Source organism: Schistocerca americana, chromosome X (genome assembly GCF_021461395.2).
Source record: "Schistocerca americana isolate TAMUIC-IGC-003095 chromosome X, iqSchAmer2.1, whole genome shotgun sequence".
NCBI lineage: Eukaryota > Metazoa > Arthropoda > Insecta > Orthoptera > Acrididae > Schistocerca > Schistocerca americana.
Window position 1 is genome coordinate 315,853,405 of NC_060130.1, and position 22,094 is coordinate 315,875,498.

Here is a 22,094-nt window from a genome sequence, read left to right on the forward strand (position 1 = left end):
AGCATTTGCAGGTAATTACTTTCATGAAAAGTTTTTGTGTTTCGCTGGGTTGCTAATCTCCTTATAATTGATTTCAGGTTATCCTTAGAAACCATTGCGCACTCTCCCTGCAACCCTCCCAAAAAAAAAAAAAAAAAAAAAAAGGAGAGAGATTAGTGTTTTAACGTCCCATTGACAATGAGGTCGTTAGAGATGGAGCGTAAGCTCAGATTAGTGAAGGATGGGGAAGGAAATCGGCCATTCCCTTTCAAAGGAACCTTCCCGCATTTGCCTGAAGCAATTTAGGGAAATCAAGGAAAACCTAAATCAGGAAGGCCGGACATGGGTTTGAACTGTTGTCTTTCCAAATGCGAATCCAGTGTGCTAACCACTGTGTCACCTCATTTCGTCCCGGGGGGAATAGAGAGAGAGAGAGAGAGAGAAGACATAACATTTGAATTTGAATGTGCTGCTTCAAACTGGAAGAAGTAAAGGCTTTTACAAGACAAAACTGCATAATAAAACACTGTTTTACATTCCGTTACATAGTTTCATGTCTGCTTTCTATAAGAATAAAGGAAAGTAAGAAAAAAAGACATAATTTATAAGTTGAGTTTCTGTGCAGATGAAAAAGAATTTGCCTTTTAAATGGGTAATTACTGTGTAGATCGGTCATTTGCATGTGCACAGGGTCACTTTCAACTGAAATGGCAAACAGTCTCGAAAACTGCACAAAGTGTAAGCTTTAAAACTTTTAGAAAACTGTGCATGTGACTTAAGAAAATTTACCATTCGTGCCTCCAATTTCATCACGTGCTCGTAGCCTCCAACTTTAGCACAAAGTGCTGCTTCATGTAACCTACAAAACAATGACTCTTGTACAAATCGTCAGTTGATCTAAATTTTTTGCTCTTCATTGTCAACTAAATCTTTAAATTCTTTGTGCATGGTTTTGAAATTGATTTCTGTAGCAATTTTGCTGTGCACATTGATTATATGACCATTTAGAAAAATGACTGTGGTTCCCATTCATTTTTATAGGCTTGTGACATTAGATCGCTAGAGTGGCTATTTGTGTGCAGACAGCCACTGGGCCTTTGAACTTACTTTACACCACGAACAGACAGCATAGGTTAAGCAACACTGACACTATGGTTCTGCTGAACTGAAACAAGTCATGCCACCAAAAAATGTCAGAACAGTGACACACCACTTTGCTAAAAGAAATGTAATCTCGTACTGAGTAGTTGCGGGAAGATCTGAACAAACCTGAGATGAGATGTATGGAGTAGTGTGTAAACACGATGAGACCTGAACAGTATGTGTTCAGGACATTGCAAATGTGTGAAGTTTTGCATGCCGTTGCCGACCCTGATGTACAGTATATTATCCTTTTTGAAAGTGTTAACAATGATCCACTGAAAATGTGAAATGATCTTGATTATTATTATTATTATTATTATTATTATTATTATTTATTTCATCATATATATACTCCTTTGTGTTGTAATACTATTCCTGCCATCTGCTGAAGTGTAAGATTGTTATTACTGTAATTAATGCTTCAGGTCTGGGAAAATGTTCCTGTCATGCCAGCAGTAATTGAACACACAGAGGATGGAAGTGTAGCATCTACTGCTTCATCTTTCACGCCATCATTTGGCAATGCTGTTGATTCTGCTTTAGATCCAGCAACATTTGTGAAGGGTGTTGAAGGATGTAATGTTGTTACTGCTGATGAAAATTCTCCATTAAATGCAAATGAAGTTGTTTACAGGTAACTTATTTGTCACAGAATTATAATTTTACTTGAAAATACATTTGGTTTGGATTTCCTAAATATAATCAGAAGTACATGTATACAATAACTTAATAAGTGATAGTTATGCAATATTATTTGTAGATGTTCTGTATTTAGTTTCATGTTTTTTGTCCATTTACCCATATTGGCTGAACGGCTGAACCCAACAATCTATTGATGGTTCCTTGGTTGTGAATACTGGTACCCCAGCTGACTTTTACAAAAAATTAAAATAAGCCTTTATGGCTGCTATTAAGTATCAGCTGTACGTTACTGATTGAACTGCCCATTCTGCCAATATATATTCTCAGTTGGCTGTTTATTAACTTCTTATCGGTTGGGGGGGGGGGGGGGGGGAGGCTTACAGCATGCAGTGGATAAGATTTCATTTTATAGGAAATTGGTATTCTGTGGCTGAAAATGTAATACAGTACAGTATATTAACTGAATTTAGTAAAAATTGGCTTAAATGAATTATTTATTACAGTGCTGGAGCAGCATTGCAAGGAAATGCAAGTAACTACAGTGGGGGTGTTCCTGTATCCACAGTACCAGCATTGAAAAATGATGCACCTGCTACAAGTAGCAATGTTTGTAAGGTAAACATTTGCCTAAATATCAAACTGTAATCTATAAAATTAATATCTTTATCTATGGCAAAGTGAAAAATAAATTTCTTTCTGAAGGAGAGGAAAGTTACTTTTTTGAGATTATATTTTGGTAATGATTTTTTTGCAGCTGGTATTTAGAGATCTCCAGAATTTGTGTAATCTGAACTGTTGCAAAATCTACTTTATTGTGATGTAGTGTACATAGTGTATCAAATAGCCTGGACATGATCTTTAGGCGTAAGCAAACTGTTGGTCCCATAGTAAGAAGTGAGTCAGAAAATAAGCACAGGTTGTGAACATCACTTCTGACTTGAATAGTGACCTCAATTCAGTGAGGAAGAGCCTACAAATTTAGGTAGTCGTTGATGACTACGTTCTGTATAATGAGGATGTTCATTACTGTGTTTCACCTGCTGTTCATAATAGTCCCAGACATTTTCTGTGTGATTAAGATCAGGGCAGTTGGTGTGTGACAGGGTTTCTGAGTCTTCTCCAAACAATGAATGTGTCTGTGCAGCTGAGTGGGAACAGCTGTTGTCATCTGGAAGGTGTGTGTGTCCACAGCATACTCATCATGAAGATGTACAAAAAAGGACAAACTTGGTCACAGAGGATGTTAAATAAACATCCTAATTCATGTTCACAGTAACCTGAATGAATGGGCTCGAAACAAAACAGAACCACCTCTGGCCTGAACTGCTTGCTCAACATAATGCAGGTTACACACATCATTGGGTGTGTTTTATTTGAAAATAGGCAAAACAGTGACTTGTAGGACCACACTACTTACCTTGACTCGCCTTCTGCCCAGTTTGTGTGTTTTTGGCCCATTGAAAATGTATAGCTTTATGTGCCATTAACGGTAGTGGCCTTTGGTAAGTTACTGGACTCCAAATGTCCCCCTATTGGTTAGGATATTTTTACGAGGATTGTTTTTTTTTTTAAGTAAGGGCCGCTTTTATTTTTAAAAAAAGATACAAATACTTTTTTACAAAAACTTTTATTTTCTGACTCTACACACTTTTACCTATTTTTCTACATAGTTGCCTTGTTTATTTAAGCACTTGTCATACCGTACAACTAAGTTTTTAATTCCCTCTTCAAAGAATTCAGCTGCTTGCTCCGACAGCCAAGAGTTCATGACCGCTTTCACTTCATCGTCGTCATTGAAGCGCTGCCTGCCAAGATGGTGTTCCAGGTACCGGAAAAGGTGAAAATCGCTAGGAGCAAGGTCGGGGCTGTATGGTGCATGGTCCAAAACTTCCCAACCAAAAGAAACAATCAAATCCAGAGTCTTTTGAGAGGTGTGAGGCCTAGCGTTATCGTGCAGGAGCAAAACTCCTTTTGTCAGCATGCCGCGCCTTTTGTATTGAATTGCTCTGCGGAGCTTTAGAGTTGGACAGTAGGCATCTGAGTTGATTGTCGTTCCTCGTGGCGTAAAGTCCACTAGCAAAACACCGCGCTGGTCCCAGAACACAGTTGCCATAATCTTGCGCTTTGACAGCGTCTGTTTGGCTTTGACCTTGACGGGTGAGGTTGTGTGTCGCCATTCCATCGATTGTCGCTTGCTTTCGGGAGTGATATGGGATACCCATGTTTCATCTCCAGTGACAATTTGACTCAACATGTCATCCCCTTTTTCCTCGTAACGAATCAAAAAGTCCAATGAAGTGGCAAATCTCTTCCCTTTGTGGTCCTCTGTGAGAAGTCTGGGTACCCACCGAGAACACAGTTTCTTAAAGTTTATGTTTTCAGACACAATTTTGTACAAAACCAATCTTGAAACTTGTGGAAATTCCAAAGAAAGAGTGGAAATTGTGAATCTTCTGTCCTCACGAATCTTTGTTTCGACTGCAGCCACCAAATCATCAGTGACCACAGAGGGCCGGCCTGAGCGTTCTGCGTCATGGACGTTTTGACAGCCATTTTTAAACTCTCTAACCCATTGACGCACTTTACCTTCACTCATTGCATTCAAGCCATAAACTTCTGTTAACTGACGATGAATTTCTGCAGCTGATAGGCTTCTCGCGGTCAAAAAACGTCTCACTGACCGTATCTCACACGCGGTGGGCGATTCAATAATCGTAAACATTATAAAGTAGCACAGCGATGTGTACACGTCAGCTACAGAGCTGCAACTTGCATCAGTGTGAATGGGAAGGATGCCGGCAAGTGGTGCCGTGGCTTGTTGCGGCGTCCGCGCGAACTACGGGACTATACGCGCGAACGGCCCTTGCTTAAAAAACAACCCTCGTACTACCTCCTTTCTTGAGCCTCATTGCACATGCCTGTGTACACACACACACACACACACACACACACACACACACACACACACACACACACACACACAGGGAAAGGGGGGGGGCGAGAGAGAGCGAGAGAGAGAGAGAGAGAGAGAGAGAGAGAGAGAGAGAGAGTGTAACCATTGTATTTTCCCTCAGGACAGGCAGTGCATTGAACGACATTATTTTTTTATTTTCTTTGGCATTCGAACTGCAGGTTCCTTTCTGTATAGGAACTGTACCTTACAGCGAAATACTGATATGGTATTCCACTAATTGGACGTAATGTAGTGTTAAAGTAGTTACTGTGTTGGTGCTAATATTCATGTCTGTATTACAAAAAATGGTCTTATTCCCCCTGATGTGCAGCTGATTACCCTGCAGGTGAAACCTCAACAGCAGCCTGTAATGTCAGCTGGTCCATCTCCAATAGGCCACTCAGGCCCACTGTCACCGCCACCTTTCAATTCGAATACTCAGCAAGGGCACATAAACTATCAGGTCTGTATCCAGTGATCCCTCACTACTTGACATGGTTATGGGTATATTACTTCTAATTTCCTTTTTTCCTCTTGTGTTAACAGAAGTCTCTTCATAATTGTGTCTGATTCACTGAAATGCCTTCATTTATTCAATGAAAAATATGTTGATTGTTCAGTAAGGGATTTTGTAAGTAATCTTAAAAGGAATGTTATTTTCAAATACTACTGTAAATTGCAGGTTGTCGAATTATTACTGTCATAACTGAAGCTTAAAACTAAAAGAGTACTGCTTTCACTGCTACAGTATCAGACAATGTGAAACTAATTCCTATGAGTTGTGAAGGAGAGGTGTGCTAATATAAAGATTGTGTGTGTTGTAGCCAACCTTGGGAGGCACAGCTGCTCAGTATGGGGGCATCTCAGCTATTCCATCACCACCGACAGTACTGTACAATTCTCCTGGTCAGGGAGGGTTATATGCACCATTCCAGATTGATGGACCACAGGTTAGTCTTGTATAGATTTATTGTATTTGCATACAGGTTAGTCTTATATAGATTTATTGTATTTGCATAAAGAGGAGTATCAAATGTCATTAAAAAAGGAAAAGATAAGAAAAACTTCTCACTGTGCTGAATTTTTATTTCATTGTTGCTTTAGGTCATGGGTGGCCAGGCACGTTCACAGTTCTCTGGATTTCCACCATATGGCTTATCACAGGGAATTGGTCAAACATCGGCATTTAATCAACAGTCTCTCTATCTGCAGACACCAGCGCACCCACCACCAAATGCTGCACCAGAAATTTATCAGTCATCAATGTCTCCATTCAGATTGACTGTAAGTTGAGGAAACTTTGAATTAATTCTCTTCGTGTGTGTAACAGTCAAATAAAATACTCTTAATGCTCAGAATATGAAATTTCATTCACAAAGTTGAATGTGTTAAGTTGACGCTTTTGAAAGTACTGTTAGTTTATACTGGTTTGTAAGTAAAGACTTTTAAAGAATATCTTGCTTCTTTTTGTGTTACATTTAGTTGCTTCATTTAAGATAATACAAAGAAACTAAAGAATATTGGGAGACGAATGATGCTGCAGCATATGATTATGCCAGAAAATACACTATGTGATCAAAAGTATCTGGACAACCCCAAACACACATGTTTTTCATATTAGGTGCATTGTGCTGCCACCTACTGCCAGGCACTCCATATCAATGACCTCAGTAGTCATTAGATATTGTGAGAGAGCAGAATGGGGCACTCCATGGAACTCATTTACTTCAAACATGGTCAGATGATTGGGTGTCACTTGTCGTACACACTTGAGATTTCGACACTCCTAAACATCCATAGGTCCACTGTTTCCAATGTTATAGTGAAGTGAAAACATGAAGGGACGCGTACAGCAGAAATGAGTGCAAGCCGACCTTGTCTGTTGACTGAGAGAGACCGCTGACAGTTGAAGATGGTCGTAATGTGTAATAGGCAGACATCTATCCAGACCATCACACTGGAATTCCGGACTGCATTAGGATCCACTGCACGTTCTACGAATGTTAGGTGGGAGTTGAGAAAACTTGGATTTCATGTCGAGCGGCTGCTCACAACACACACACACACACACACACACACACACACACACACACACACACACGTAAATGTCAAACGACGCCTCGTTTGTGTAAGGAGTGTAAACATTGGACAATTGAACATTGGAAAAACGTTGTGTGGAGTGACGAATCACTGTACATAATGTGGCGATCTGATGGCATGGCGAATGCCCTGTGAACGTAATCTGGCAGCATGTGTAGTGCCAAAAGTACGATTCGGGGGTGGTGTTGTTATGGTATGGTCATGTGGAGGGGACTCGCACCCCTTGTTGTTTTTCATGGCACTATCCGCTTGTTGTTTTTCGTGGCATTAACACAGCACAGGCCTACATTGGTACTCCTTCTTGCTTCGCCCTGTTGAAGAGCAATTCAGGGATGGCGATTGCATCTTTCAACACGATCGAGCACCTGTTCATGAAACACGGCCTGTGGTGGAGTGGTTACACAACAACAACATCCCTGTAATGGACTGGCCTGCACATAATCCTGACCTGAATCCTATAGAACACCTTTAGGATGTTTTGGAACACCCACTTCGTGCTAGGCCTCACCAACCAACATCGATACCTCTCCTCAGTGCAGTACTACGTGAAAAATGTGTTGCCATTCCCAAAAAAACCTTCCAGCACCTGATTGAACATATCCCTGCGACAGTGGAAGCTGTCATCAAGGCTAAGGATGGGCCCACAACATATTGAATTCCAGCATTACTGATGGAGGGTGCCACAAACTTGTAAGTCACATTCAGCCATGTGTCCAGATACTTTTTATCACATAGTGTACATTGTACCCCATTTATTTTATTTATACAAATTTCCACCATTTGTCTGTAGATTCATAGTAAAAAATTTCACACAATCATGATATTGGCTTTATAGCCATTCTCAAGTGCAACTTTAAATCTCAAAAAATGCCCAACCTGCCTAAATGGCGCGTTGTCATCGGAATAACATTCATGTGGTCTTATAAACCAGGCATCATATTAAAGTATATAAGTACACATCAAAGATACATAATATGGCTGAAATTGGGCATAGCAAATAGACATTAATGAACTGTATATTTTTTTGACAGTCAATAAATTATTGCGACTTTCATTCGTCACATCCGTACATTGACCGGGGGGATGTTAGATTTCAAATTGCACATGAGAAGGGCTATAAAGCCAAAATCATGATTGTGTGAAATAAATGAATACAAATCTGCAGTTAGCGGTGGAAATAACTTTCAAAAAGCTCTACATGACTGTTGTTTCCCATGAAAGAAAAATCATTTTGTGCCAACGCTTCTTAGTTATGTGGATGGAATGCCCTCTTGCCTCCTAAGTCAATCAAGCTTCAGAAAAGAATATAACTCATCTTTGGAATTCATCCCCAAAAACCACTCTAACAGTATTAGCTGCTGAACAGTTTTCTGGAATTGTTATGCACAAATGCTGGACGGGTGTCACTAATAGTCCATGGCGTACACGCTTGCCACTTTCTGGACTGATTATTATTAAGTTCTTAAATTTCTGTGCACTGTTTCATTGTTACTTTTTGTCATTTTCATTCTAAAATTTCATACTTCAAAAATTTTACTATTGTTGCTTTTTTTTCCTATAGAAAATGTTTGCTTTGGGTTACATGTTGTATGACACAAAAATCCAGCTGAACAAAAATAGACTAAAATGCAGTTGTGTTAAAATGTTGGTCACTTTTGAGTCATTCCGTGAAAAGTGATGGTTTTGTTTCTCCTGTAACACTTCCTGTTTCTTTGTTTAGTATCAAATAAGCACAGCTTGCATCATCAAATCTTTGTTGTGTATAGTGTCACATTCAGGTCTATCTGTTTTTATTTCCTTGTTAATACTTCATTGTAAATGGTAAAAATTTATGTCCGTAACCATGGAGTGTCCCTCCACTTGCGGGTCCGGAGGTTGGAATAGGCCCGAGGTATCCCTGCCTGTCGTAAGAGGCGACTAAAAGCAGTATCACTTTTGTCCTATAAGTTCAGCTCCCATTTTATGGTTTGATCTGCCACTTTGCAAATTCTACAGAAGTGTGGGACATATGGGGGAAGGATGCCTTATGTGGTGCACGAGTTATCAATAGTGCCCTTGGATTCGATCTCCTGAGCCTCTTGTCACAGCTTTGCATCTCCACCTGCAATTCAGTTATTTGGGCAAGGACACTTTCCAAAGTATGTCATCTTCTTCCATTGTCTCCTGTCCTCTTTCGCCCCTATGACAGTATTGGATCTCTCTGCGTCCACTATCCAGCACAATAGCCAGTCTGTTGTGGTGGCGCAGTCATGTACCCATTTGGTGGTAGCCCTCTGACAACACAGGGATTGCACTACTGATGCCTGAGCTGTAAACTCCTCACGTATGCCAAGGAATAGATGCTTGTCTTCCTGGGGCTTCAGGACTCCCGGAAACGGCCATCATGCCAGGTGGCCTTTGCTGTGGCTGAGTGGCACCTGTTGGGAGAGCCCCCGATTGGAGTGAGTGGCATCACGGCAGATGACCCCCAATGAAGCAGACTGTCATCTCTTGCTGGTGACCGTATGGTCTCTAAGAAGGGCAATATAGAGTACAATGCTGACAGATATGACCCTAAATAGTTCCCCTCTCTTGCTACACCATGAGAGAAACGTAGGGCTACAGAAAGAAGAGATCCATATTTGCCTCGGTATTTAGTCTGCAACAGAATGGACAGGGACTCCTTTCTACCTATGAAGCCTCAATTTGTTGTTGAACTTCTTGAGGATAAGTTTGGGGAAGTGAGAGCGCTGTCAAAGATGGGCGGTGCAGTCTTGATTCAGACAGCATCTACAGCCCAATCCCGGGCATTACTTGCTTGTGACAGGGTGGGTGATATTCTTGTTTCCTTCACTCCCCATAAAAGCCTCAACATGGTCCAGGGGATTATTTTCCATTGCGACCACCTCTTGCAATCTGACGGCGAGGTCTGCACCAATCTAGAACGGCATGTTTACAGGGGACCCAAAGACAACAGTGTTGCTACCGGCGACTTCATGTTGGGCTTTGAGGGTGATTCATTGCCTGGAAAGATCAAGGTGATGGTTTACCACTGTGACGTTAAACCAGACGTCCCTCCCCTTATGTGGTGCTTTAAGTGCTGTAAATTCAGGCACATCTTCCCACTGCACTTCCAGTGCCACATGTCGAGACTGCAGATGTCCACTGCATCCAGATACTCCCTGTGCATCTCCTCCCACTTGTATTAACTGTGGAGAGCAGCACCCCCCCCTGCTCGCCAGACTGCACAGTACTCCAAAAGGAGCGAAAAGTCATGAAGTAAAAGACCATGGACCGGTTGACTTAACAAGAGGCTAAAAGTAAATTTGAATGATTACGTGTCATTCAATTGAGGTCCACATGTGCTGCAGCTACATTACCATTGCCATCACAAGTACCAGTCGTACCACACTCTGTGCCACTAACAGTGGGCCCTCCGGGCCTCTAGAAAACATTTGTCCCCTTGGTGGTAGGGGGGAAAAATCTCCTTCAGTTACTCCCAAAGTACCTACTTCGGGAGCAAGCGCCCTCCCCCCTCTCCCCAGCCAGAGAAGCAACAGCAGCAACAGCCTCCTCTGGCTCCTCTTGTGCAGAAGAGGTCCCATGGGACCCTCTCTCCCAAGATCTCCACTAATGCCACAGCAGACACTCATCTGTGGCTAAAGGAGCCAAAAACTGCTGGACGAAGAGCTTCACGGTCTTCATCTGTGCCTGAACCTACTCTAGAGAAGTCCTCCTGGCAAGCCCCTAAAGAGGAGCGAGAGGGCAAGCAAACAAAGAAGTCTGATAAGAAAAAGGACCCTCTGGTGGCCCCCAACACCACCACTCCCTACCAGTTCTGCATCTGCGGATGAGGTGGAGATCTCAGTGTCCCCTGAGGACCTGGATCTCACTGATGCCTCATCCACAATACAAATGGATACAAATACTCAATCGGTGGCAGCAGCTGACCCTGATGCATAGCCTGCCTCCTGCATAGCCTGCCTCCTTGCATGCTTCATGCTTTCCCAGCCTCACGATAACGTCATCCTCCAGTGGAATTGCTGCAGTTTTTTCCACCACCTGGCTGAGCCACAGCAACTGTTAAGCTTTACACCGGTTTTCTGCATTGCCCTCCAGGAAACCTGGTTCCCAACAATGATGACCCCTGCCCTTTGCGGCTATAGGGGTATTACAAGAACCGTATCAACTATAATAGGTTGTCAGGTGGGGTTTGTGTCAATGTCCTGAACTCAGTATGCAGTGAACCTGTGCCTCTTGAAATCCCTCTGGAAGCTGTGGCTGTCAGCATAAGGACGACGCAGGAAATAACTGGCTGCAATGTGTATCTTCCTCCAGATGGTGCAGTATCCCTGAATACTTTGTCTGCTCTGATTCACAAACTCCCTAAACCTTTCCTACTTCTGGGAGATTTTAACACCCATATCCTCTTTTGGGGTGGCACTGTGCTTACTGGCCGAGGTACAGATGTCAAAACTTTCCTTTCTCAACTCGACCTCTGCCTCTTAAATACTGGGGCCCCCCACACATTTCAGTGTGGCTCATGGCACTTACTTTGCCATTGATTTATCCCTCTGCAGCCCAGGACTTCTCCCATCTGTCCACTGGAGAGCCCACAATGACTTGTGTTGGTAGTGACCACTTTCCCATCTTCCTGTCACTCCCCCAGCCCCATTCCCCTGGACATCTACCTAGATGGGCTTTAAACAAGGAGGATTGGGAAGCGTTCACCTCTGTTGTTACCGTCGAATCTCCCCCACATGATACCATCAATGTGGTAGTTGAGCAGGTCACTAGAACAATCTTTTCTGTGGTGGAAAACACTATCCCTTGTTCTTTATGGTGCCCCCGGCGAAAGTCAGTACCTTGGTGGTCGCTGGAAATCACTGAGGCTGTTAAAGGACGTTGGCAAGCTCTACAGCGACGTAAGTGGCACCCTTTCCTAGAGCACCTAATAGCTTTTAAAGGGCTCCATGCCCGCATTCGCCAGCTTATAAAAAAACGGAAACAGGCATGTTGGGAGAGGTACATCTTGACCATTGGCTGTTATACATCACCTCCCCAAGTCTGGATGAAGATCAGACTTGTTTGTGGGTACCAGATCCCGACAGATGTTACTGGCATTATCATCAATGGTGTGTAATCTACCGACGCATACATAACTGCCGAGTACTTTGCTGAGCACTATGCTCGAGCCTTCACATTGGAGAATTATCCCCCAGGATTTCGCACCCTCAAATGGCGGATGGAAAGGAAAGCCCTCTTGTTCACTGAACAACACAGTGAACCCTATAGTGCTCCATTTACACAGTGAGAGCTCCTCAGCATCCTTGCACATTGCCCCGACACAGCTCCTGGCTCAGATCGTATGCACAGTCAGATGATCAAACATCTGTCGTCTGACTACAAGCGACATCTCCTCGTCATCTTCAACCAGATCTGGTGTGATGGCATCTTTCCAATGCAGTGGCGGGAGAGCATCATCGTTCTAGTGCTCAAACCCAGTAAAAACCCGCTTGATGTGGATAGCTATCAGCTCCACCAACATTCTTTGGAAGCTGTTGGAACCTATGGGAAGTTGGCGGTTGTGTTGGGTCCTGGAGTCACTTCCATCAGGGTTGCTCTACCATTGATAATCTAGTTTCCCTCGAGTCTGTCATCCGAACAACCTTTTCTAGATGCCAACACCTGGTTGCCATCTTTTTTGATTTGCGAAAAGCTTACGACACGACCTAGCGACATCATATCCTTGCCACATTATATGATTGGGGTCTCCAAGGTCTGCTTCCGATTTTTATCCAAAATTTCCTATCGCTCCGTACTTTCCGTGTCCAAGTTGGTGCCTGGTGCCTCCCATAGCCCCCCCCCCCCCCCCCCCTCTCCATCTCCATATCCAGGAGAATGGGCCCTGCAGGGCTCTGTATTGAGTGTATCTCTATTTTTAGTGGCCATTAACGGTCTAGCAGTAGCTGTAGGGTGGTCCGTCTCACCTTCGCTGTATGCACACGACTTCTGCGTTTCATACTACTCCTTCAGTACTGGTGTTGGTGAGCAGCACCTACAGTACAGGGAGCCATCCACAAGGTGCAGTCATGGGCTCTAGCCCACGCTTCCAGTTTTCAGCCATGAAGTTAGGTGTCATGCACTTCTGTCGGCATCATACCATTCATCCGGAACGAGAACTTAACGTTAATGACGATCCACTCACTGTAGTGGTGACATATCAATTCTTAGGACTGGTATTCAATGCCCAGTTGTCAGGGCTTTGTCATCTTCGTCAGCTGAAGCGGAAGTGCTGGCAGCTCCTCAATGCCATCTGGTGCCTGAGCAACACCGTCTGGGGTGCAGATCGCTCTACGCTGCTGCAGCTCTACAGAGCCCTTGTTCAAACCCGCCTTGACTACGGGAGTCTGGTTGACGGTTTGGCGGCGCCCTGAGCATTGCATTTACTTGACCCTGTGCACCACTGTGGCCTTCGACTGGAAACAGCTTTTAGGATGAGTCCGGTGACCAGTGTCCTGATGGAGGCCGGAGTCCCTCCATTGAAGGTTAGCCGTGCACAATTGCTCGCCAGTTACATTGCACAATTCATAGTTCTCCTGAGCATCTGAATCACTGCCTCCTTTTTCCATCAACAGTGATTCATCTCCTGCATCGGAGGCCCAGGTCAGGGCTTAATTTTGGGGTTCGCGTCCGATCTCTTGTGTGTGAAGTGGAGTCCTTGCCTTTACCACCTATACTTGAGGTCCATTCACATACACCTCCATGGTGTGCACGTAGGCCGAAGCTTTGCCTGGACCTTTCACTTTGCCTGGACCTTTCACATGGTCCTAAAGACTCAGTTAACCCCGCAGGTCCCTGCTGACCCTTCCTCTCGATTCTTGACATGTACTGGGACCATGAAGAGTGTTTTATCGCACCATCTGAGGGGTCTCCGAGGTCGCCACCCTCCATCCGTATTAACTCTGTCACACTTTCTTTCCATTTGTTCGTCTTGGCGGTCGTCTTTCCCTACATGTGTTCATGTCGTTTCGTCTTTTTGGGGTGGACATTTTAATGTGTTGCAGAGTGGTTGGCTCATCTTCTTTTATTATTGTGATCAGCCAGCCCAGACCTTATGCTGTATGGTTTTAATACCTTCTTCTACTTTTCCTTGTGGTGTATGTTTTCCCCGTGTTTTTCCCATTCGTTTTCTTTTTAGGTGTGGTGTTGGGTGTTTTCATACCTTGAGCCTCGCTTGCGTCAGGAAAAAGGGACTGATGACCCTGTAGTTTGGTCTCTTTATACCCCAAACCAACCAACCATGGAATTTCCCTCTTATAACTTTTACATGGTAGTAGAGGAGAGTTGTCACTTTCAAGAATTGGTTTTTCTTTTTTTTAAATCATGTATGGTGTTCTTTCCAAAACAGCTGTCACTGGCTGTTGTTAAGAAGAAAAATCCTGATAGCAGATATAGTGTAAAACTATTGGCATTGATAGTTCCTTGGGCAGCTCGTGATGATACAACAATTCATACGTGGCAGACTGATGAACTTTAATGCCATGATCGTCTTTTTCTCCACACTACATTAAATATACTGAACTAAGATTTTATGAGTGCAAATAACCTGCTCTGCAGTGATTATCTGTATTGTTGTGTGGTGATATACCTTAATTGATTACACATAGTATGAATGCAGGTTTCTCAGATTAGAGGAAATGATACGAAATTAGTTTGGCTTTGTTGCCTGTGAACCTGCTTCCCTGATAACCCCCCACAATGATATGGTTGTCTCTCCATAAAGTAGAAGTATTCAACAATCGAAAGCTACGTTCACACAGGGATTTATTGTGTAGACCTGTACCCGGCACATAGAGCTGATGAGATGTGACACAAGTTGCAAGTTCCTGCGACAAACGCCTGCAGCATCGATGCTAGAATTCTGAGAAATATTTTGTTCTGGCACTTATGCCTATGTCTGTTCACTCTTTGAAAACATGGCACAAATCCCCGATACATTTCCTACTGTACATGCCTTTCAGTTCACAGGCAAACTTGTGGTGTTGCATCTTGGGTCAAAGTGATCAGCTGTGTACATTCAGTAGTAGGTTGTGAAGATGAAGTATTTGATAAATAATACCATTAAACTAATTGAAGAATTTCATAAAAGACATTTTTTATGGGATCCTAGGTTCCCCCAATTATAAAAACCATATCACCAAACGTTGATGCTGTTTACCAACTCAAATGTTTATTCAGAGTTACGGAAAGAGAATTTCACAGTAAAATTCAAAACACGAGTTCACATTTCCTCTGTGAATTTAACAGATGTCCATCCTCGAAGACATCAGGAGTGGACAGAGAACAGCTGTATGTATCGTAGTGGATGCCTAAGATTCGCTGCTTTTCCTGAAGAGTGTAAACAAACCAATGCTTCTGGTATTATTTCACTGATTTTAGATTTTGAAATACTGTGCATGCACATCAATTATTTCACTGCTAAAGATGTGCTCTTTGCATCCCACGCTGAGGCAGCTTTTGTTATGGCTCTACTGCTCGCCAAATGGTATTGTCTGTGCTGGGAGACAACGTTCCGGCAAATATGAAATATTTATCATCAGATTTTTCAAAAAACTATTGGGTGAAAAGTTTGATTTTTGCACATTTTACAGTCCGACATCCTCATGCGATAAAAGACTGAATTGCTTTTAGTTATCTGGCATACTGCGTGGAATGAAATTAAGTAAAACCTTGTGCAAAACTTTAAAAGTTCGCAGACGTGAAAACACATTGTATAATCTTTGCCTATGGTTGATTTTAGCTCATGCGTTGCAGTGAATGAAATGAAGATAAGACATCGATTTAAAAAAAAAAAAAAAAAAAAAGCAGAATAATATCTCGTTTCGTTCTTGTGTTATTGGCGTTTGTACCTGAAGGACGGTCACATGCGATGCACCCTTTCACATCCTTGCCCATCACAAATCATATGGTTAGAAAAAATTGTGGTCTCAGTTGTCATAAATGATTCAAGATATCAAAATTAAGTTTTTTTTGCAAATGATGGCATGTAGTGAGGAACATACATTGTACGATAAGGACTCAAAACTTCTTTATTCATTGAGATGTGGAAGTAGCTCATCCATAGCAGTAAGAGGTTGGCTACTCGGAACACATTCAAACATCCATAGTACTGTAGGAAAATCAAAGTGGCTTGCATATTCGTGTCCTCAACACCTGGGAAACAGCTAGCTTGATATTTGTACCCGCCCACAGCAGCAAAAGGGTTAAGAAGCTTTACGAATCTGCAATAGCTTAAAAGCGTAATCTAATAGCAAGTTTTTCAGCATGGGTTACAGCTTCTCAAAAATTTGAATCCTTTAATGTGTAGTACTGAGCTGTCATATTTAGTAATACTTCATAGTCATTCATAGGCATAAAAATAAAATTTTTGAACCCCTATATGTCTTCAATTTTTAGATCACTCATCACTGATCTGTAAGCTCCCATGACTACACTGTTCACTGAGAAGGTTACAAAACCCCCACTAATGTTCCTTTCTTCAATTATTCTCCCTTGTGCCTGGTAGAAATCTCGGTGACAAATCCCTCTGTGTCATTGTAGCTTAATTGTATGGGAATGTGTAATTACTCAAGCACTAGGGCACCAGAATTCTTTATTTGGTTGCTTCTAATGTTGTATCTATCAACAGCTCTGTTTCTTTGTTGCCCAACTGTCAGATAGGCTTGTGTAAAAGTGTGTCCCTACCACCATTCAGTATGATTTTAAAAGTTAAAAATGCTGTATGATTGAAGGTATAGGGTTAATCTTCATTGAGGCACGCAGTATGACAACACATTCCATTACGTAAATTTGAAGTGCTTTTAGTTATTACATTTATTATTTTATTGGTAATCTGCACCAATGAATGTACAAAATTTTGTGTAGTTGTAAATATATTCTTGCAGGCTCCTCAGGCACCATTTGGCCAGTCCCAACAATTAAGTAACAATCCAAACACAGTTCTGATTTCATCAACATCCAACTCTCTGATGTCAGCTACTGTGAAACCATCATCACAGCAGATTGGTCCTATAGGTGCAATTGGAACAAAGGGTGGTGGGCCTTATCAGCAGAACACAATCCCATCAGGACCACAGCCATCTCAGGTAAATTCTGACAACTAATGCTTTACCATAGTTTCTCTCTTGCAAGATAAAAAATGGGTAATTGTGATATTATTTTGCCACTTCGGGCACTCTTCAGTGTCCAAATATTATATTTGCAGTATGTTAATAACCATCTTTTTTTCAGTTATTCATGTATGATCCAAATCAAGTTATGGGCCAGAATTACCTTCCCAACTCTCAGATGGTGCAACGTCCAGGACCAGTGCAAAGCAATGTTGTACCACCCATTCCACCTTCTTCCTCATTTTACTCTGGCTCAGCAGGTGAGTTTTAGATGTTGTCTTTTGCTTGGGTTGTTACAGAAATTGTAGCAGTACTGTCTGTTATTTACTAGAGAAAAAAATATTTTCCATTTATCAAAAGATTGAGGTTTTGAAATTTGAGTTGAAGGTAACTTTAAAAAATTGCAGTAGCTCAATAGCTACATTATTTTCCATTCAGGTCCTCTCATTTTTTGTTCGCCCTTTCCTTTAGCCAAAGAACACACATTTTTTAATACAGCAGTTCTAACTGAAGAGAAATAACAAAAATAAATTTAATGTATGTTGGATGTGATGGAAGTAGAGCACAAATCGCTATAGTAATGAAACGCAAAGTCCCAGGAAAAGAATTCATGTTCAAATTTGTACAAAGTTTAGTGTCAAATTACTGCAGAGAGAGTAATAATAGAACACAGGCAGTGCATACAAATTGCATAGAAAGTAAATGCTATTCTGACAGCAAAGCTGCTGTGAGTACTGCAGGTTCTCGAAATCTGGGATTTCAAACATGTCACAGATATCTGGGAAATATCACAGAAATTTGGAAAAAAAACTTTAAAATCCCCCTCCCCCCCCTCCCCCTCTCCCCCTCCCCCCCTCTCCCCCTCCCCCCCCCCCCCCCTCTCTCTCTCTCTCTCTCTCTCTCTCTCTCTCTCTCTCTCTCTCTCTCTCTCTCTCTCTCTCTCTCTCTCTCTCTCCCCCCCCCCCCCCCCCCTTTTTTTAAAAAAAGGTTTGTTTACAGAGATGTCCTGCATCATCACTGGCTGGGTGCAACTGAGTACGTGCACCGCTTCCCTATTCCCTCGTTACTACAGCTTCTCTGATTCCTACCATTCCCCTCATTCCCCTCACCTTGCAGTCAGTGCTGCCACCACTTCTTGCCACTAGACTAGCTTCTGCCAATGAGAGGCTGGGAGACATGAGGAGTGGTTTGTTTGAATCTGATTCTCAGAGCAGCTGCCAAAGACGGCGGTCATGTGTGCGTAAGTTGTGTCTGAGTGTGGATATGTGTGTGCTTTGGTTTTCTGACAAAAACTATGGCTGAAAATTGAGTTGTGAGAGTATAATTGTCTTTTCTACATGCTTGCCTGCGGCTTGGCAATCATCTTTACGGTGAGTTGCTACCTGTCCTCATTATTATTGACTCTCAGAAAAATTGAACAAGGTATCAGTTGCATGGAATGATCACCATGGTCTCATTTCTTCAACATGCTGTATGTGGCTCATGAATACCTGGCCACGAGTGGATTCCCATGATGGGCCAAAACTGCAGGCCGTTTCTGCGGGTATCTGTAATGGATCGGGCCTGCCGATCTGAAGCTATTTGGTTCCCACTGAAGAGGAGGCCCACCCTGTCAGATCTAGTCTCATTGATATGCCCGAAGGCTTGTTAAAGGTTTATATGTTAAAGTATGGGCATCAATAACAAGAAAATTGTGTTTGTTGTTAACGGTTTGTGCATTATGTACTCACATGTTTCTTGAAAGAAAATTCACACAATACCTGTAAAATAATGGGTAATAACAGACCATAACGAACATAGTAGAACCAACATTTTATTGTTGGTCACCTACAGTGTTGGTTTACACAATTCTTACCCACCTTATATACTTGTTTCAAGAGGCCTACTTTTTTTGAGGTTATTTCTGAAATCGGTGAAGATATTTTAAATCTGTCTTGCGACTCCAAGGAAATGCGTGTTTTTGTCTCCAAATGTGTGTTGTTTTAGTGAAATAAAATAATGTCAGTTGTCTTAATGAAACACACACACCGTTTGGCTTGCTTTCTCCATCTAAAAACAGTTCATTACAAAAGATGTTGATGTTAATACTAAGATTTTTGCTCACATCAGGAAACACCATCTGCTTGCAAGTTTTTTTAGATATTTCCTCGTGTGCATTATTGTTTCTTGTATTGTAGGTGCAAAGACAGATTGTCAAATTTCCCTTGAGTTCTCAAAATTTGGCAGTGATGAATGCTAAAAATTGTCTACAAATAGGGAATTTCACTTGAGGAAATTTTGGCAACCCTGGCATAGGAGGAAAGTGACAAGCAATGTGTGTCCAGTAAACGTTCCAAATGTATTCTGGGATTCAGTTGGGTAGAATGAGTTGACTGGTGTATATGCAGTAACCTATGGCCATTGAAGAGTTTTGTGCATGGGCCAAACTTTTTGGAGACAAGTGTTTCCATCATTTAGGATCAAATCAACAACTACTGTAGTGTCGTGAGGTCATACATAAGTATCACCAGTGTCATTGCCTAAAGTTAGCAGCTGCAGTTTTGTATGCAAGAACACTGTGGCAAATGCCTGCACTCACAGTTTTCTGAAGGCATTCTTATTCCCAATGTTCAATGAATGAAAACAGCTTTTGGCTTCTTCCAAATGAGAAAAATCATAAAACAAGTTGTGCGATTGTATCCTGGTGACCTCTTCGACAGCTGCCAATTTTTCAACAGATGCATGTACTGTCATTTTCACGGCACAAAATTCAAACCTCATCTGTGTCTTGAAAACGACAGGGTGTACAAATGTTGAAATATCGGTGTCCTCATCCAGCTGCATTCCCGTAAGTTGTTCGAGCGTTTTATACATCAGTAGAAACTTGGAAGTTTTGAAAATAAATTTGCTGTCCCTATGTAAGTTGTTATGTGGCCTACTTTTAACAGGGTGTAAAGTTTAGTGTAGTCTCTAAAAATACTTCTTCTTTGAGACGAACTGTGTACTGAAACTTGCCTTTGTTCTTCCATTTGCATTAGTCTGGTAAATGATATCTCAACACCATTCAGTCATAGCTGTGTTCTTTCTTTGACACAGCACTAACAACCATCCTTATGTGCTACATTGTCAGTTAACAAATAGTTTAAGTGAATTGTTCTTTCGGTGCTATTAGTACTCAACTTCCATATCATCTGATTGATGTTCTCATGTTATTGCAGACTGAGGAGGAGGAAAGGGGGTGTTTCTTCAAATACAATGTCCTTTTATTGGTTGAGCTCATTCTGTCACATAATTTGCCTTAATCAATATTAAGTAATCAACAAGGAAGGTACAGAAATCATTGACATTATTCACAAAACTGTTTGGTTTTCTCGTCATTTTTCTGACGTCGTTTCATTTGAAAAACGACGAGAATGACAAAGAAGATTCTAATAAAGGCTACTGGAAAGGTAGTTTCAGGAACTGCCTGGTAAAAAGACAGATGCTGTTCAGTCGTAATTGTGGGAAGGGCAGAAAGAGTACTAAGTGAGGCAGAACAAGTATTTCATTCTGTGAGAATAGCAAGGAGGAGCATTTCCTGTGAAAGGCAAGGTTCCAGGTTTGAATCCACCATACAGTTTTGTCAGGATGTTTCAGTTTTGAATCTTGACAAACGGTCACACAATACTACATATAACCTCACTTATTGGGTCTGGCAATACATAGTAAGTTGATAGGGATAACAGAGGAAGGTGTATCAGTTCTTAAAGGTCAGCCTAAGTGAGGAACTGCTAGTGTAGTGTGTGTCAGCTCCAAGTTACTTACCTCAAACACTATTTTCTCATACTCAAATCCAATGTTTGAACTAAATTCCTTTTCCTCCATCTTATACCTTACCATTCTCTTCTGTTTGCCCTCATTTGTAAGAGGAAATAATGTTATAAAGCTAGAAGGTAGAGATTTGGCAAAGTTATTGATATGCAGAGAGTATCGAACCTCCATTTGCCTTCTTATTCTTTAGCCAACAGCTGGTAAATGTAATCTCATTTGTTGTAGTTTTGAATCGTACTGTGGAAGGTCGCCCCTCCCTATGCTGTAGAATTGTGATTTGTAATAATAAATACAGACTACTTTATTGAACCCCCGATTTATTGTTATTTAGTTATACATTTTTCAAATTCTGTTGCAGATGTAGCATTTGAAGACATGATAGATGATTTATTCAGGCATTATTTGTACATGGATGTGTGTATCATTGACAGGTGGCCAAACTGGATTCTATCAGCCAACAAATTCGAATCTGCCTCAACCAGCTTCTGCCCAGCAGATTCATCAGACAGGGTCTCCTTATGGGTTACAGGGATTCAGTAACCAGTCTGGGACACCAGCGCCTGTGGGCTTGCAAGGATTTGGCTCTCAGGTATTGTTTTAGTAGACACTTTGTGTGTGTGTGTGTGTGTGTGTGTGTGTGTGTGTGTGTGTGTGTGTGGTTTTTTTTTCTTTTTTTTTTTTTAAGCTTCTTTAGTTCCTTTGGTGATGCTCAAGTGCTAGGGCTTATATTATGAAACTGTGTTGGCAGTTTCTATCATCTCCATTGCAGATGGCTCAGCAGTACCGTAACACAGGAGTCCCAGGACAAGCATTCATAAAATCTGGTGCACAACATCAAACTGAGCATAATGCTGCTTCCAATGGCAGAGTTCAGCCAAAATCCCCATCAGCAAATCAACAAGATGTGCTGTCATCAGTTTCAGTATTTTCTACTGGTGAGTTTTGTTGTTACAGATTGCCTGTAGCACTGCTAATATGCATTTATGTTCTGTGATAACTGAAAGAAACTAGTTACTATCCAACTGCTCATTTTCAAAGATGATGGATTCTCTTCTACTGAAAGTCTTAAGGATTTTGCATCTAAATTGACCATGTAGGAGCAATAAGTGTGTGTGGGGGGGTTGCATATGTGCACAGTGAAATTTTGTAACTCATGTAGTGGTGCAGAATTATCAGTATAAGAACTCAGTACAGATCAAATAATTACAGCCAAAGATTGATTCTACCAAAGTAAACAAAATATGCATGAAAGACACTTAGCCATTCCTCTAGATTCCCCAAAATATGTTTAATACTGTGTGTTTTGAAACTCAATAGTTAGCATTTCTTTCGATGCT

The 22,094-nt window shown here is 41.8% G+C and overlaps 1 protein-coding gene across 6 annotated transcripts in view; it reads left to right on the forward strand.

Annotated features, from left to right (window-relative positions):
- LOC124555360 (protein PRRC2C-like) overlaps positions 1-22,094 on the forward strand; it is a 114,735-nt gene that overhangs the window by 72,882 nt on the left and 19,759 nt on the right. For 4 of the 6 annotated variants that reach the window (XM_047129246.1, XM_047129247.1, XM_047129248.1 and 1 more), the window contains exons 14-22: positions 1,548-1,756; positions 2,268-2,379; positions 5,049-5,180; positions 5,542-5,667; positions 5,822-6,001; positions 16,744-16,944; positions 17,090-17,228; positions 21,189-21,346; positions 21,506-21,692. In XM_047129246.1, the coding sequence (XP_046985202.1) occupies positions 1,548-1,756; positions 2,268-2,379; positions 5,049-5,180; positions 5,542-5,667; positions 5,822-6,001; positions 16,744-16,944; positions 17,090-17,228; positions 21,189-21,346; positions 21,506-21,692 (1,444 nt within the window). The remainder of the gene's footprint in view (positions 1-1,547; positions 1,757-2,267; positions 2,380-5,048; positions 5,181-5,541; positions 5,668-5,821; positions 6,002-16,743; positions 16,945-17,089; positions 17,229-21,188; positions 21,347-21,505; positions 21,693-22,094) is intronic. The other 2 variants (XM_047129245.1, XM_047129249.1) reach the window with 2 other exon arrangements.